General features: G+C 35.3%; 1 protein-coding gene across 8 annotated transcripts in view; it reads left to right on the top strand.

The window, feature by feature from the left end:
* CEP170 (centrosomal protein 170) overlaps positions 1-17,990 on the top strand; it is a 95,711-nt gene that overhangs the window by 26,733 nt on the left and 50,988 nt on the right. For all 8 annotated transcript variants that reach the window (XM_071428915.1, XM_071428908.1, XM_071428938.1 and 5 more), the window contains exons 3-7: positions 2,506-2,595; positions 6,426-6,507; positions 7,080-7,135; positions 7,255-7,417; positions 10,057-10,191. In XM_071428915.1, the coding sequence (XP_071285016.1) occupies positions 2,506-2,595; positions 6,426-6,507; positions 7,080-7,135; positions 7,255-7,417; positions 10,057-10,191 (526 nt within the window). The remainder of the gene's footprint in view (positions 1-2,505; positions 2,596-6,425; positions 6,508-7,079; positions 7,136-7,254; positions 7,418-10,056; positions 10,192-17,990) is intronic.

The following is a 17,990-nucleotide window of genomic DNA, read 5'->3' as shown; positions in this document are numbered from 1 at the left end:
CTCTCACTCTGCTCCTCCTACACACCCTTGACTGGGGGAGTGCACAAAATATGGAGAAGGAGCACAAACGACGACAGCTGACCCAAACTGACCAAAGGGTTATTCTGTGACAAATAATGTGTTGTGCTTGGCAGTGAAATCTGAGGAAGGGGCTTTGGGGAAGATAACCACTACTCAAAGATTGTCTGGGCACTGGGCTGCTTGTGTTAGGTGGCAAGTGATTGCCTTCTCATCACTTGATTTGTTTTACTTCTTCTTCCTTCTTCCCCTTTGCTGCTGAAACTGACCCATAAGTTCTTTCCTTTGGCTCTTCCTCTTCTGTCCCACATCCCGCTGGGGCAGCAGAGAGTGAGCGAGCAGCTGTGTGGCATTTAGCTGCCAACCAGGGCACCACAGTCCTACAAGAAGGAATTTTAAAAGCCCTTCAATTTGAATGGAAGGCTGCAATAACAAAGCCAAAGGAAAAAAGGCATCCAAAAGACTTGCACTGTCTTTGCACCTGCAAAGATCAGCTGAAACTAGTAAAAAGTCCAATTGTATGTAAGTAATTTGAACCTGAGGAGAACTGTGAAGTTCTGCAGAATTTCAAGTGTTTCTGTAAAAACCAAAGACTTGAGTAATCATTCTTAGCATTTCAGATGATGTAACACAGTATAATGACGCTTTGAGGATTTTTTTTCTTGTCCTTTCTGTTTTAACTTATTTTTAATAGGATGTAGCACATAAAGATAATGAAATAAATTTTTATTAATACAGTATATATTTGAATAACAACACTGAGAGTTGTTAAAAATTTTCTTCAATAGCTTAGGTGAAAAAATAGGGTAATTCTTGGTGCAGTGGTTCCACTTGAGTGTGGAAAAATGTAATGTGTGCTTGATACTGTAGGCTCAGCAGAACATGCACATCAATGGATTTCATTGTATTGAGATTGTTTTCACTTGAAAGATTACTAAGTTAGTAGAAAATGAACCGTGTTGCTGTGTCTTCATCTGCCATTAAAAGCATTTAACTGATGTAGTATATTAGTGCAGCTTATATTGCAGGCAGCTTGTTCATTTGTCTGTCTCTTCCTTATTCTGCACTTTGATACCCTGCCCCCTCCCATTATATCCCTCAAAAATGTAGAGCAAAATAAAAAGTCTAAATATAAAGTAGTAAGTATAAGCAGGAGAACAGTGATCTCACTTCTTTGGGGAGAAAGCAAAGTGGTCATAAGATTAAATGGACAGGAAGAATGAGAAAGTAAATTGGAAATAAGGAAAATAATAGTAGCAAGTCTCAGGAAATGGAAAAGGAGTGAGCTGATAACTATGGGATTACAATAAGAGAAAACATTTCCTTAGGAGTAGTGGTTGTGTGTTCTGATGCCTTGCACTGGCCAGTGCACTTGGTAAGGCAGGTCTGTCCTAGAACTTACAGACCACAAATGCTGGTACACAGAAGTCATGGAAGTCTCAGACAGAAATGTGCATTCTCTGTGCAATACAGTCCTGAAAAATGAGTTGAGTAGCAAAGATAGAAGATGCAAACCTGAAATTCGGAGCTATGCTGGTGGAAGGAATTTGCTGCTGTGCAGTCATTTTGTGACAGTGCACTAGCAGAATTAAGAGCAAACGTAAGATCAAGTTGGGCTGATGGAGAGGATGAGCTGTGGTCTCCACTCTCTTGGGAGCTCTTGAAGATGTACTGACCATATGCTTGCATGAAGGAGACACATCCAGCCCCACCTCCCTCGCTTGCCATCAGCACCTCAGGCTGCAAACACTTGCCAAGGAGTGAGTCCTGAAAGAGGGAGTTGGCTGTTAGGGAGCTGCTGTTCTTGGATGAAATAGTAGCCAGGCTTGTTCCTCATCTGTGTGGTGATGTTTGTATGTGAAATAAAAAATTCATGAAAAAAATAGATGGATTCTGAAGTGCTTAAGGGAGGACTGAGAAAGTCAGAACTGATGGGAATAGTAATTCAGGAACTGCTCAGACATTTAGTGAAGAGACTTTAGCTAATTGGTTCAGGAAGTTGAGATCAAGGAGAATCACTTGGAATGCTTGTATACTACAGTAATTATCCCCAGATGTGTAACAGGAATTGGAGTTTGAGAGAGAACAGCAACACCCCGGAATCATAGTCATGTCTTGAAAGATGCGTGTAATTAAGGGGGGAGAGAGAGTGTAAGAAATAAAGTGCAGATGATAATATTAGGTTAAACATCAGTGATCCTAGACTAAAAAAAAATAAGACCTTTGGATGAGGTATATCTGGATCTGACTTATCATATTTAGGGAAATATTAAGAAAATAATTATTTTCAATTAAATTTAGGATTCTGCTATGGGTAGCTGGAGTTGGGTTAGATATTATCCTTTTCGTACGTGGAACTGTCTTTTTAATATAATTTGAATAAATGTGCCATGTAAAAAGAAAATAATCACACTGCTCTAAGAAATAGCCATAACCACCTCATGTGGTTTTCAAATACCTTATTTTATTTTCTTTAATATATTTTAGTCACGGAGTGTGGACAAGCAACATGCTGTACTCAACTATGATGCCTCTACAGATGAACACTTGGTGAAGGATTTGGGCAGCTTGAATGGGGTAAGTTAACATCAGAAATAGATAGCTCCCCATAGTGTTATGTATCTTTGTTTGGGGATTTCTTCAAGCCAATATTAATTGTACATTAATACCTTTTTAATGTGAGTCTGGAAATGGGGGAGCATTCAAAAGGAAAGTGTAGTCTTTGCAGGGGTTTTCCACTGCATGTTTTATAAAGGGCTGCTGTTAATTCCAGAAATAAGAGGGCTTTGGCAGTAGGAAAAGCTCAGAACAGAGCTTTAGATAGAAAATAGAAAGGAGTGTGTTATACTTATGTATTTCAGAATTTAAAAAAAAAATCTTGACTATAATGTCTAAAAGCCCTGACATATTTCAATTTCTAAAATGTGCTATTATGATATGGATTTTATTTCACATGCTATTCCTTTTTCTTCTGTTACAGTAGAGAAAAAAATGTTAAACTGTATTTCTACTGTACATATGTGGAAAAAATAATTATGCAATAACCATGTATGAAAATCAATTTAACTAATACTGTATTTGCATTTAGTTTTTCAGAATAATTTTTATTAAAAATCTCTATGAATAATTTGTGTCAAGTAATTGCAAACTAATACCAGAGAAATCCAAGGTTATGGGAAATGTAAAGTTTTGGATGACATTTTATGTTCTAAGGCTTTTCTATGAAGTGCATATTCAGAAGTCTAGCTAAGCATCACTTTTGATAAAAGTTTTTGATATTACAGCAAATTATTAAAAACATAGTAACTTTGTTATCATTTTGTAGCCTTTTAGATACTTCTTTATGACCTCTGTATTTGCACTAGTTATGGTTGTTATTTTATAACTTTAAATGTTTGGCTGTGTCATGAATATGTACAGAATAAAATCATTTGTGACTGCCTATTTGAATAATACTTAGAAAGCTACTGATAGTAAATAGTTTTCAAGTGCTTAAATAAATACAAGATGAACTCTCAGGTTACTACCTTTTGATCTTGAAGTGCATTTTGAAATAAAACTCTTTCACTGTCTCTATTAGTCTTTCTGTATTTTAAGGTAACTAACTCAGTTTTCCAAAGAGACAGTCTTGACTCCACGTGAAACCATTCAAGGGCTATATCCTTTGAACAGTTGTAGACATACAAGGACTTTGGTCCTTAAATATTTAATATACCCCTGTATTTTCAAAGTTGGTATGCTGTTTTAAGGCAGTGATCAAAAATAAGTTCAGCACATAAAATTTTTTTGCTGAGACATTTGATTTTATTCCCTAGTTGTGTAACTCCTGTAGTCAGTAGGCATACCTTCAGATTTTTGTTGCCTTGTCACAAAACTGGAATTGAATAGAAATATATGTTAAAAGGTCTTCATTCAGCTCCTTTTTTGCCTCTGATAAAGAGCTTTCAGTGATTTGCTTCACTTGATCTAATTCATTCTCAAGTTTGAGGTGAAGCTTCAGTTGCTTCAGAGCTGTTTACTCAGAGACATCAAAGGAGTTCTTTCTTCCCACTGTTTTGGGACAAGGAATATTAAATCTCAGACTTCAGTCCTTTTTCTTTGTCTTCACAGTGTTTTCCTTACTGTCACTTTCCCACTGTGCTTTTCTTTCATACCTCTGCTTACCTGGTTTCAGGTTAATGGAGAAAACACTTTTTTTTTGTAACACCATACCTAATTGTGTGGCAGAACAATGGCTCAGTACCATATGGTGAACTAGGTAATAATTCTTTTAGTCTAGCTGCTGTTTCTACTGAGAACACCACCTCCCTAGCAGCCAAGTGCCTCTTCTAGTGCTTCAGCAGCTGCTACCCTGTCTTATTTTGCAAACTTCTTGGAAAGCATCTCTCCAGTTGGTCCCATCTCTTTTGAGAACAAATACATACCTTTCTTGGTGTAAAGGATTAGTCCATTCCCAGTAGAATGCACTTTAAAAACACATGATAATTCAGAGTTTAAGGGGAGGTGGCTAGTGCCTATATTTTGGTTTTGAGTGTTCTGAGTGTTATAATTTCACAAACTGAACTATGATTGCACCTGATGCCCTAATGCCTGAATATTCTTATATGTGTGGTTGATCACACTCAGTTCAGTGAAAAGGTTACAGGAGTCTTTCTCATGGACTTCCAAATCTAAGAAGTCTTTATCCTGGACATCTAGATTTGGAAAAAAAGGCAAAAGTAAATTTTAATCGGTTTTACATCAAGTAAAATTGTATTTCTGATAGTTTGTTGTGACTCATTCTGTACACTCCTGTTTTTCTTTTTTTTTTTCCATACAAAAACAATGAAGGAATTTTTCTTTTCTGAAGCAAATGTGTGCAGTTGCTAGTATGTAATTAGTATTTCCCTAGTATCAGTAGAATTCAAGTGTGAACTTGTGAACTCAAAAACATACCAGAAGAAGTATTAACAATCTGTGGCCCTGTTGAGTAACATTCTTCTCAGGAGTATTTACAGGATAGCAACTGATGTTTCAGGACTGGATTCTGAAAAGCTTAGCAAACTTTATGAAGGCTTAAAGACAGATGGCTCTCACTATTTCAAGAATAAACTTTAGAAATCACATGAATGGAGTGATTTAAAGGGGTAAAGGATTCTTTATTTACAGAGTAACTAGATTTTTCAAGCTAGCTTTGTCTGGCATCCCAAAGCATGTGATGAGATTTTAAAGCTCCAGTGGCAGAGTAACCAAGATTTGGTTGTTTTATGCTGTCACTTCAGTCCTGAGCACGAGGCTGTCAGTAAACTGCACACACGGGTCACACACAGCCTTTGGAGCTCTCTGCATTGGCTATGCTGTGTATGCACATGAATTTCAGAACTCTGACCTGGGAGGAAAAATGGATACATACATATAGACATAGATCTCTGCAAGGTGGCCTAAATTCTGTTGGTTCACTGAAATTCAGAGTGCCATGATGATAGTCTTCACAGAGGTTTATGCCCGGGACTCTCAAAATGTTAAAGTGAAATAAATTTGCCTGAAACCTTACTGGAAGTTTCATGCTTACAAACCAGTGACTAGTTGTACCTTTTGTTCTTATTTCCCATGGAAGATATTTTTTACAAAGTAGGTAAACAGTTTTTAAAATAATGAAATAAACATTCTTTTCCTTTAGGAAAAGAAAATTAAATGGAAGATCCTCTTACTATTTTGGGGAAGGAGATTGTTTCTCTCTAATCACAGTTCATTTAATACTAGACTCATGAGAAACACAACCGTTCAAATATTCAGATTTTTGGCTTATTTAATTATTCAGGTTTTTCCAACTTCAGAGTGCTAATAAAATGGCATATTTCAACTGTTTCTTTCTTTAGAAACATGTGCATGTTGTAGAAGTTTTAAGTTAGAAGTAGGATGATCCTGTAGGGTCGCAATATACTGAATTCTTACCACTCATTTTTGGTGTTACTCAGATGCACAAACTTGATCCATGTTTTCTTAAGTCCTTTGACAATTATTAGAAGTAAGCTGCCTCAGAACTCTCATATCCAATGCTAAATGCTGTACAAATACGATGATAAGTCAATTCTGGCATTTAATTTGGATTGAAAAAAGCAAACTACAAGAAAATTAGGAAGGAGGTGCTAATTCAAGGGAACTTTAATCAACACTTCCATGAATATTGCTAACAAGATGAAACATGCAAGGAATTTTTCAAGGCCAGTGTGCATCTCGGTAATCAACTGGTGTTTTACCTTCCTTTTGACATGGTTTGTTAAACATACCATGGCAATTTGAGCTTATGGTTTCCTTGTGAATCACCAGTAGAATATTTGTAGTGCTGAAGACTTTCTTATAGAATTATTTAATTTTGTTGTTTTGGAATTTAATGGTATTTCTTTCTGTCCTCATTTGTTCTGCAGACATTTGTGAATGATGTGAGGATTCCAGAACAGACATACATCACTCTGAAGTTAGAAGATAAATTGAGATTTGGATATGATATCCTTGCCATAAAAATGCAGTGTCAGGATGGACTTGTCTTGTTTAGAAGTATGGTTGTGTTGAGTGTTCTCATTGCTACAAAAATGCCTATATAAGAGAAAATCTCAGGGTTTAGGATATTCTACCTTGGTCTGAACTCCTGATAAAGTACATTTCATTGTCTCTCACTGCAAGAAACCTCAACTTTCAATTATGATTTAGAACATAATGTGTATCTTCTGTGTTGCTAAAGAGTACTACTTTTCTTTGAGGCAAATAATATAAATACTTGTATTGTATGCAGTTGTATACCAGCAGATATGATTACAATTAAATATTCAGCAAACTACTGAATGAAAAAAAATACTTTTATTATTAAAACACCAAGGTATCCCCTCAATATTCTGTTTACATATAGTAAATAACTCCATTTGCTTTGATGAATATGATAGTGCACAGTATCCTAACAGTGACATGTTTTGAAAGCTGTCACCATTCTAGTGGCATAATAGACTGCACAATTGTTACTTTTCTGTAAAATCCTCTTGTGAATTCAGAGTTTTTTAAGTATTTTCCTTATCATTTCCTACATACTAATCTTTTTACTGTGGTCAGGGGAGAGATGAGAGTCCCCGAAGAAGCACTTAAGGTAACAATGTGCAGTTCCTTGATGTTTTGTTGTCATTGTACAGTTATTATAACATAGAGAGGTTTTTTTTTCCCACTCTTTGAGGGTTTGTGTTTTATTCTCTATTTGATGTCATGTAGCATGAAAAATTCTCAAGCCAACTCCAGTTATCCCAAAAATCTTCAGAGGCAGAAGGATCGAAACAAAGCAGCTCCAAAAGTTCAGAATCCAAGGTAGCAGACTCCACAGCTGAAGTCCACCACAAAACTACAGAAGCACTGAAATCTGAAGAAAAATCAGTGGGTAAGGTTCATTTTTTTGTTGTAGAAGCACAAAAACTTGGAAAGGATGTTAATTTGCTTCAGTAGCACGATTGTGAAATTCTGTAGACAGTAAGAATTTCACATATATGAACATTTAACCATAGTTAGATGTAAATAATGTTTTGGCAGTTAATTTCTACCTTTTTTATAGTAACATCCACATGTTAAGAACATTTTTAAAGAGAGACTTGATTGGCATTTGTAATATTTTTGCATGTCTCTTTGCCCAAATCACAAACTTGTAGCATTTGTGGCCGAAAATTTCTATTTTTTTGCAGTTTAAGTGAAAGTATTTGTTCAGTTTGTACTTTTTACCATTACCAAGTGCACTAATTTTCTTTTGCATGGTTTGGGGTTTTTTCCCTTTTTAAATGGGCGGGAGTTCTGTTTGTTTGTTTTACAGTTCCTCGCATTCTTTGTTTGATGTGTCAGGATATAACCCCAGTGTTCTATTGTGGTTTAAAGATTTGTAGATATTGTAGTTTCAGCCTTGTTTCTACACCATCATTCCTATTTATTTAATGTGTCATGGTGGCTCTGCTGTGGTTATCTTAACTTTGTGTGGGTTGTGTTGCCCCCAGTATGGGAAGGGTTTGGACGTGTTGGATGAGGCCAGAGGAGGGCCAAAAAGATGAGCAGGGAGTTGGAGCAGACAGGCTGTGAGATGGAGTTGTTCAGCCTAGAGAAGGAAAGGCTCCAGGGAGACCTCATAGCAGCCTTTCAGTACCTAAAGGGAGCTGGTAAAAAAAGAGGGAGAGTGTATTTTACACAGGCAGCTAGTGATAAAAGACCAGGTCTGATGGTGTTAAACTGAGAGAGGACAGGTTTTGATTGGATGTTAGGGAGAAATTTTTTACTGTGAAAATAGTGAGCCACTTGAACAGGTTGTCCAGAGAGTTTGTGGATGTCCCATCCCTGGAGGTATTCAAGGCTTTGAGCAAACTGGTCTGGCAAAAGAAGGTTGGAGGGACCTATGGCAGGTCCCTTCCAACCCAAACCATTCTCTGATTCTCTGATGAGCTTCAGCATGAGGTTGGCTGAAGTGTAGTGGATATAACCAAAAGAATGAGAAAGGGATCAGGTATTGTTGTTTCCTTAATATGGAACTGTCTAGGTCTGATTTCCAACCTGATCAATGCTCAACAGTTTTGTTTAGGTTTCATCTATTCTTCCAGAAGACACACTTCAAAGAATTCTCTTCCCCATGTACAGGATTCTGTGGTATACTTAATTACCCTATTTGTTTTGTTGGTTAATCCAGCATCTTCTTAAGGGTACATAAAGTAGCACAGTGGGGGGGGGGGATTATCCTCACCTTCTCTTTTTCTTTTCACTCTTCCAAAAATAACAGGGATAGGGATTTATATTTGAGTGCAACTCTCCAAAGCTTTTTGGGGATTGATTCTCTCACTGTTGCTATATAAATGCACATCTACTCATTATTGCTAATTCAGTGCACAGGAATAGCATTATGGGATGGTTTGGGTTGGAACAGAACTTAAACATCACTTAGATTGCACCCCCTTGCCATGGCCAGGGACACCTTTCACCAAACCAGGTTGCTCAAAGCCTCATCCAACGTGTCCTGGAACACTTCAGGGATGGGGCATCCACAAATTCTCTGTGTAACCATCAAGTTTTTTTTAAAAAATTAATATTGACTAAGGCATAATGCTGTGTAAAAAGGAAGTACCTAATGTCTTAAAATCATGTTCAAACCTTTGGCATGGCTATGAAGTCATCTTTGAAATGCAAGTGTATAAAATACTGAAAAATGTTGACATTCCTAATCGGAGAAGTCACAGACAAGCGCCTAAGGTGGATTTTAACATACGATGTTTTATTATATAAAGACTCTTTCAAATACATCCAGAACATCTGTATGACACTAGAATAGCTAAATCTCTGTAGGCTGAAGTATTCGTCCAAAAGATCAGGTCAAACCTAACCCAGCCAATTTACCATCAGGTTAGAAATCTCAATTATATCAGTGGTTTTTTTCTTACTTAATTTTTGTATTTAAATCTATTTAACCATGTGCTATAGCACTTTTAGTTGTACTGTAATTTAACTAATGCCTTCAAAAAAAAAACAACCTGTAAAATTGATTGTGCTCAGTAATGTTTTACACACAAGGAAACTTTCAGCACTCCATAGTAGCTGTCAGCAATTTGGAACCTTGGCAGCATTGCAAAATTTGATCAGTTTTTCATGCAGTGAGTTCAGATTTCATTGAAAGGTCAGTGTGGGTAAGAATGAGAACCTTCTCACAGAAATAGCAGCAAACAGCTTCTAGGAATGTTCTGCTGTCTTGATGACTTCAAACTGAAAGAAGAAATAATATTTACAGATATATCAGGGTAACAATTAGAGGTGGTGGCTGTCTTTGCATAAACATTTGTGCCAGAAGTTTTATCAGGTCATTAGTAAGCTTTTATATTTAGAACCCAGATCAGTTGTCTGGCCTCCAAGTTTGTTTTGTATTTAGGCAAATGCATGCAACCATTTCACTTCAGCTTCCATGATCCAAGCAAATTACTTTCTCTTCATGTGATTTTTAACCTAAATATCATAGCTAAACAGAAAAGTTATTTCCTCTGCTTTGGGCTGGCTTTATAGATATTTCTGCCATGCCTCGTGGGACACCTTTGTATGGACAGCCAGCCTGGTGGGGTGAAGATGAAGCTGATGAAAAAGGTGGTTGTAAGCCAGAAAGCAAGCATGAAGAAAAAATGCCTGAGACAGGGGCTTCAGGTAAGTGTGTTGTCTTATTTCTTGGCTTTTCTCCTCTTTACTGAACTGCATATATTCTTAAATAGGGAACTAAACAGATGTTTGGAAGTTTCACAGTTTGTGTAGATGAAAGCCTATTAAAAGGTAAGGTAGTTGAAGAATATATTTTTGTGAGAAACTGTGCATTTACAGATTTGGACTATTATAAAGAAATCGGTTTCACATATAATGTGTCAGTTTTCTAGTATATAACACAATTTTCTATCAGTAAGCCTAGCAAATAACGTTCCCTGAACCAGTGTGTCCTTTTTTTCAGTTCAATCCATATCTGTCATTTTATATACGCAGGAGTATTTTATTGAAATAATTTCTGGAAAAAATTGTGGCTTTTTACATTTATGTCTGACTTTTAGCTATATGAGGTTATCTGTACTAGAGAAGCAGTCTCTTCTGTAATTCAATAATGCTGTATTAGTGAGAATTGCATGTCATAGTTCTTGAAGTAAAGATTTATGTAGTCTAAATGGTAATGTTTATTCCCCTGTAATACAGACCTTTTTATTAGTTAGCTTGTCTAGACACAGTATGTATTGCCAGAACTTCAATCTCAGTACCTATAATTAGGCTTTTATATCTATCGTCAGGCATATAAATAAAGTCACTGCTATTCTAATAAAGACAGTAACTTAAAACTTATTCAAGTTAGCACAAAATTCAGCCATGTTTATTTAGCACTTTAGACACCCATTTAAGGTCCAACAGTTTTAAGTTGGGAGTTTTTTACAGTACTTAAATTGAGGTCAGAATTTCTCTTTTCCTGTCATAGTGCTTCCCTTGGTTAACATGAATTGTATTTTGTAGGAGCTGGAGTGAAGTTTAAAAATATGTAAATCAAACTAAATGAACACTTCAGTGTAGTGAAGACAAGATCTTTGAAATTAACTTTTTACCATGGCCTTTTTAATGACCTCTTTCATATTATTCTAAAGTTGTCATCATTCAGGCAGTAGAGTAAGTCTGTTAAGATTTGGACTATTGTAAAGAAACCAGATAAAAAAACATTTAAATTAGTTTTCCCTCATTAAATATAGGATTATTGAAAAGTGATATGCTGAAGTCTGTGTTTTTGATGCAATGCCATGCCATGAACAAGGTGACACAAGATGCCAGCTTCTATTTAGTGTAATGTGTCTGTTCTTATTTTTTATAATTTTAGATTGCTTTTTCAGAAGTGTCAAATTGCATCAAATGGTTTACATGCTCTTGTATTCATTTTATCAAGAGATTTTTCAGCAAATAATCAGTGCTTCTATCTTTGTTCCTCAGCTCCAAGAAAAATAAGATTCCAACTTTCACTCAAACTAATCACGGAGATGCCATCTGTTTCAGTAGTAGGCAAAAATAAGTTTGTTCTAGACTGAACTTCAGTAATGGGGATATTTTTGACATTATTTGCTTAGTGAAGTCATCATGAAGTAAATGATTAATAGAGAAAATAGATTAATATTTTTCTAAATTATTTAAATTTGTTTGTTTGTTTTCAATATATATACTATACAAAACCTAAATTTGGGCACAAAGCCTTCTTGGCAAATATAACATTTTGTCCTTTTTTTAAAAAAAATAAATTAGAAAACCCTTTTATTTGTGTTGCTGCTTTTGTTTAGCCATGAATGTATGTCCTATGAATAGTATTGATCTAACAAGAGTGTAAGAATAGCTTTTATTTCCTCAAACTTAAAGACTCATAAATCTGCAGGAGTGGAATTCAGTTTGAAAAAGCACATACTAAATGAAAGTCTATATGAATGGAAGGCACTGCAGAGAAAAATCCAAAACCTGACATTTTTCAGAACCATTTCATTTGTGAGGATGTAGAATTAAAATCCTGTGTATGCACAAATTATTTCTTTACTGTGATCACCTAATCTCTGAGCAGACATTAATTGTTGGTTCTGCTGGTGTGGTTTTTGACTGTTGTAGATGATTTTTAGTAGTGTTGGCAGAGAGTCTGAAAAGACAAACCATATAAGAGTTGACATTTGCTTCTGTGGTCACTTCTGCAGTCTCAGAACACTGTGTCTGTGTAGAGGTCTGCAAAAGACATTCTGAATGTTTTCATGCAATTATTAAATCATAAGATTTTTGGGCTGCTTTGGCCTACAGTTCTGTTCTATGAAAAGATGAGCTTCTTTTCAACAACTTATTAAGTATCTTCCTCAAGCACTTAGGTTTTATGATATAGATGAATATAATTTTAGGAAATCAATATAAAGATGCACTTGTATGAAGGAAAATTGGAAACTTCAGAAGATTGTCATGCTTGGATATTTTTAAAATATAAGCAAACTTTATTTAAAATGTTCTAGATTGGTGCAGCTAATTATTCTTTCATGGGTTAAATTGTATTAAATGTTTAAAACATTGATCTGGGACATGCTTTTTAATATAAACTGCCTGAAAGTAAGTACATTACAGGTGAATTCATAAACCAAATCGATAAGTCAGATAACATTTTATCAAAGTAATCCTATTAAAAATCTTGTCATCCTCATTAAAAATCTTGTGTCATGCTTTAATGATTTATTGCATGATTATTTACTGAATAGAAAAGAAGACTTGAATTCTAAGAGAGGGGGTAAGGTTTAATGAGGAGATTGAAGTGGGAGATTTATTTCTGTTAAGCCAACTATAGACAATTACTCTTTACAGTCTCAAGTTAATAAGATTATTTCAATGTTACTGTATTTCTATCACAACAGAAAGTCACTAATGAAAGTTATTTACAAACAGAGCAGAATGGCCTGGAAAGCTTTGAAAAGAAAAATCCTTTCTATATTTTTCAGACATATGTAATGCTCTAATGCAATGATCCATAGATCTACTAGTCTGTATTAAAATGAGCACTAGTGTGTACACCTCTGGCATGACTTTATGCTGCAGCTGTTAAATGTCCATGTTATTGGCAGGTTTATTGGGTGTGTAATTATTATTACTGCCATATGTTACACTCTCACTTCCTGGGATAATGAAAACTGCATTCTCTGCTGATCTTATTTGTAGTTGTAGAATTTTATGTCAGTAATGCCTTTACCAGAAATCTAAGAAAAGACAGGAATAAGTTTTTAAGATGACTTCAGGAATCTGAAGTAATTCTTTCCACTTGGCATGAATTTTAATTCCAGCATTGCATAAGAATATGTCAGATTAAACATTCCTTGCACTTAAGAAACAGTGTCATTTTCAGGTAAAGGAGGCTGACAATTATTTGAGAAATACCAGTGTAGTCAGTGTGTGCAGGAGTTTACACACATTGTAATGTGTGATGCTTAACCAGCAGTATTAGCAGTTAAGCTCCTAGAAGTTTGTTCTAGAATTTTGATGAGTTTTGTCATTAAATATGTGCAAGTGGTGCATATAAGGCTTGCTTTGCAAAGCTCTAGCAGCAGATGTGCACAGTATGTCATGGGGAGCTTACAGAACTCTAAAGACCCATCACAGCAATATATTTAAGTAAGATTAGTTTTGTCCTTTTTTCACTTAAGCTCCTTTAAAGCAGGTAGTTAAATGATTTATTACGAGACATGGGGATTTATCTACAGTGCTGGTTTATATTTCTATTTTGAAAGAGCAATTCTGATATTTTTTTCATAAGCCTGGTTATGAAAACATTAAAAGACAAAAATCTTCATATTCAATACTAGGTGAATCAAATGTATTTATTGAAATCTTGTCTCTAAATAAAAAGTGAAAAATTTACTTCAGCTGCAAAGTGAAAAACCCCAAAATATGAAAACATAAATGGGAAATAAAACGTAGGAATATGAAGAGAAAAGGGAAGGAAAAAAAAGAAATTCTATTAAGTATTTGAAAACACTAAATTCAGCTTCTTTTATTACACATACCATTGCACAGTGCCAAATATAAAGCTAGCATTAAAAACATTTTGGGGTATTGTGTAAATATGATATTTTGGCTGTTTCTTATACCTACTTCAAATAAGTATATTGGTTCTGGTTTACAGAATTTTTTTACAGGAAGTGTTTTGTAAGTTCCAGATAATTTTCTTTTGCAACTTTCATTCTTAAATTTGTATTTTTAAGGCAGAAAGAAAAGAGAATTACTAAAAATCTGACGATGGTGCAAAATATTTTCTGAGATTTCCTGTCATTGCAGATGATGATATATTAATATACAGAGGCAGTTTTTTTGCACATCTGAATAGCACTGACACCTATGATTTTTCTTGTCCAGGTAGTAAAATGTTAAAATTCTGACTACTTGTGTGTGTAACTTGAGAAATAAGACTTAAAAAAACCCAGAAAGTCCCAGAAAGTGTAGTTGATTCTGCTAATGTCTCAAAGTGAATGTTGCATTTCTGATGGTCATATTGGAACGGAATGGAATGGAATGGAATGGAATAGAATGGAATGGAATGGAATAGAATAGAAATCACTGAGGTTGGAAGATACCTTCCAGATCATCCAGTTGAACCATCCACTCAGCACTGTCACCCCTAAACCATCACCCAGGCCCACATCCAGATGCCTCATGCACATGTCCAGGGATGGTGACTCCACCATATCCCTTGGCAATCTATTCCAATGCCTGACCACCCTGGCAGTGAAAAAGTTTTTTTCTAGTGTCTAATCTGAATCTCCCTTGTCTCATTTTAAAGCCGTTTCCTCTGGTCCTCTCACTGCAGGTGCTGTTCCTCTCTTCCAGACTAAGCAAACCCAACTCCCCCAGTAATTCCTCACAAGACGTACCCTAGTAAAGATCTTTTTGTATCTCCCTTTGGTTAAGGCTGTGGTTTCCCAAATATTCCATAGTTTCACTCCTAGCCTCCCCTAGACTTGTTTCAATATTAGTATCACTACACCTGGGTGGCAGCTACCAATTATTACTTGCTTTGTAAAAACAGTTGCTCAGTTGTCTTTTGTCACTCAGGATCTTTGAACAGTGAGAGCTCCCTTTCTACAGATAATCCTGCTACTTTTTCTGTCCCTTTCTTTTTAGTCTTGCCAGTTATGAAATCCCTTCAGTCCCTGAAGAGACTGACATTCACAACCTACCCATCTCTTCAGTTTCCCAAAACTCACTTGCAATTGCCTTTCTTGCTATACATATACTATGATTGCTCTGGTTTAAAAATTATAGAGCAGACAACCACTATCTTCAGTATTTGCTAGAAGGTTTTTTCTTAAAGGTGTCTATATTTAGTATGATGTATTATTTCCTTCATCTTGACAGATGACTTTTTATAGTAGGATTCCACAGGTAAGGCTGTTTTGTAGATCACTCTTTGTAATAATTAGAGAGCTGTAAGGACTTGCATTTAGAGCCTGTGAGAAAAATATTGAAGGGTGGTTCAGATCAGGATCTATATTAATTTTTTGCTTCACATTTTCTATTTCTTATTCTAATCAATTCTGATGCATTTAACTTTCCTAAAAATGCACTTCTGTGTACTAAAAAAGTACTTCTGTAGATTTTATCTGTGTTTTTGGAACACTTCTGTGTTCTAAAAAATACTTCTGACTGAAAATAGGATTTTTGTGTAACTAAAATTAACTTATACTTTGGATATTTTTATTTATATAATTGTTAAATTTTTTTTCTAGTTTAGTAAAATTTACTATTTAGTTATAGTTCAGGGTCTTGTTTCTTTTGATCAAACTCTGTCTTAATTTAGATTCAAACTATATACTAGCATCTGTTATTCAAAAATATTGGAATCAAATACTGTGCATATTATTATCATATAAACTTCATTTGAAATATTAAATTTGGTTTAGACAAGTTTCATGCAATTTTTTTTTATTAAGTCCTTCTTCAATGCTGGCAAACCAGTGTGAGACATCCTCTCGTTGCTGTACATCTCATGCAATTTGCCTACAGTCTTATTATTTTCAAAATATAGTAATAAAACTGGTATTTCATAATTCCTTAAAAATACTGTGTCTTGTGCGACCAGCAGAATGGTCCTGCCTTGCCCAAAATTAGAAATATTTCTCAACGCAGAGTATTAGCCAGTTATCTTCTTTGAATGAGTGTTGAACACTATATCTGGCTTAATTATTGGCTACAGGAATTGCATGATGTTGTTGACTTGAAGTTCTGAGCAGAACCACGTGGGGGAAAAAAGGTTGTCTATGAATTGTCTGTGTGGTGGATTACTCTCCTTTTTGGTGACCATATTTCATATTGTAAGGATCCAAGCTCTAGGTTTGATCCTGCCAGAGCTTGATCCTTTCCAGCATGTTAGCTACATGAAACAAAAGGAGAGTGATGGTAGTTTACCTGAAATCTAGGACCTGCAAAGTGTGATTTTGTTTATTTCTGTACATTTTCTGTATAAACAGGGAAGATTTTTAATAACCTTTGCATCAGTAAAACAGATTCATTTTGTATTGTGTGTCTCCTGGAATAAGTGTTTTCAGGAATGGTATTAAAAAGGCATTCTGTTTCCCAGGGAGGGGAGAAGTGAGGTGCTGTTGTAGTACCTGAAAACACCCTCACAGACATCAGGTAGCTGATAATGCAATGAAAAGCATTGGTGATGGGGGATTCTTGGAATCCAACAGCACAATAATAAAACCTGTCTGAATTGTGAACATGTTTTGTGTTTGTAGCAGCTACTGGTGGAAAAAAAAAAAAATTAAATTGCTTTGTTGCCTGTATTGGAGTAATTTTATCCAATGGCTATCCAAACAAGGCAATAACATGTTTTCATTCAATAACACCTTTTTGTTTTGCTTTTCCATGTATTATTCTTTCCTTTAGTTTATTTCTCTGTATCACACTACTTTCTTTTTTTTTGTAATTTTTAACCTTTTCATAAATCCTCTCAAGAAACGTGCTTGTGAGGAGCAGCACAGGTGCATTATTCCATCCTGCATCCTTTACCCCTTTAAATTCCTGACTTCAGTATAAATGGTTCTATTGCTATCTTATTGCATAATAGTTTCATATACAAATACTAAGTTCCTCATCTGATGTAGGGTTGGTTTTTTCAGTATCTAAAATCAATTCGTTGCAGTCTTAATTCTTTACTTGGCAACTGAAATGATATCTTAACCATCTTAATGTGGTCCATGACAAATTGCACTGGAACTAATCAGAATTCTTTTGCTGGAATCTAAGTTGCCATTGCTACTAAGGTCTCAAGCTTCTGTTTCTTTTAGCACATCTCTGCACCAGGTATTTTGGCTGACTTAGCAGTTGATAAAATGCAATTAGAAGGTTTGTTTTCTTAAAGGCATGTTGGTACCTTTGCTGCAACCACAGGAAGCTTTACCCTTCATTTAGGCTATGCAGTGGAACTTGGAATTACTACCCTGTGCTTTTTATACTTTCTGCTTTTTTTAGCCAGTTGAGAGCATGGCTTCCTAACATTCTGCATGCTTCCATATTGTTAGCTATTGTTCCTTTTTCTGTTCATCTATATGCTATGGCAACAAGTAAAATAGGAGGACATGACAATAGGATTTAGCTTGATTCTTTGGTTTTATCTTTTGTAGAAACATAAAGTCTTTGAATTCCGAAACACTTTCCAGTGCTTAGCAGTGTTTAACTTTTCAAGCCAGAATTAATGTTTATCTTGCATTAACGTGTGAATTGTTTTTCTGAAGAATTTGGCCAAACAAAATTATGCTTTCTATCCACTTCAGGAGGTGGAAGATCATTAGCACTTGTTTTGGTAGCACCCTGATTTGATGTTTTTTCCAATAGATTGGAATTGGGATAGTGATAATCTCAACAAATTTGCCATTGTGATTTACCCGTTTTCCACATTCAAATAACTCATCTGACCTTTT

Source organism: Agelaius tricolor, unplaced genomic scaffold (assembly GCF_023055355.1).
Source record: "Agelaius tricolor isolate 1412-34295 unplaced genomic scaffold, bAgeTri1.0.p SCAF_1, whole genome shotgun sequence".
NCBI lineage: Eukaryota > Metazoa > Chordata > Aves > Passeriformes > Icteridae > Agelaius > Agelaius tricolor.
Note: the sequence above shows the minus strand (reverse complement) of the source record. Positions and strands in the feature narration are given on the sequence as shown.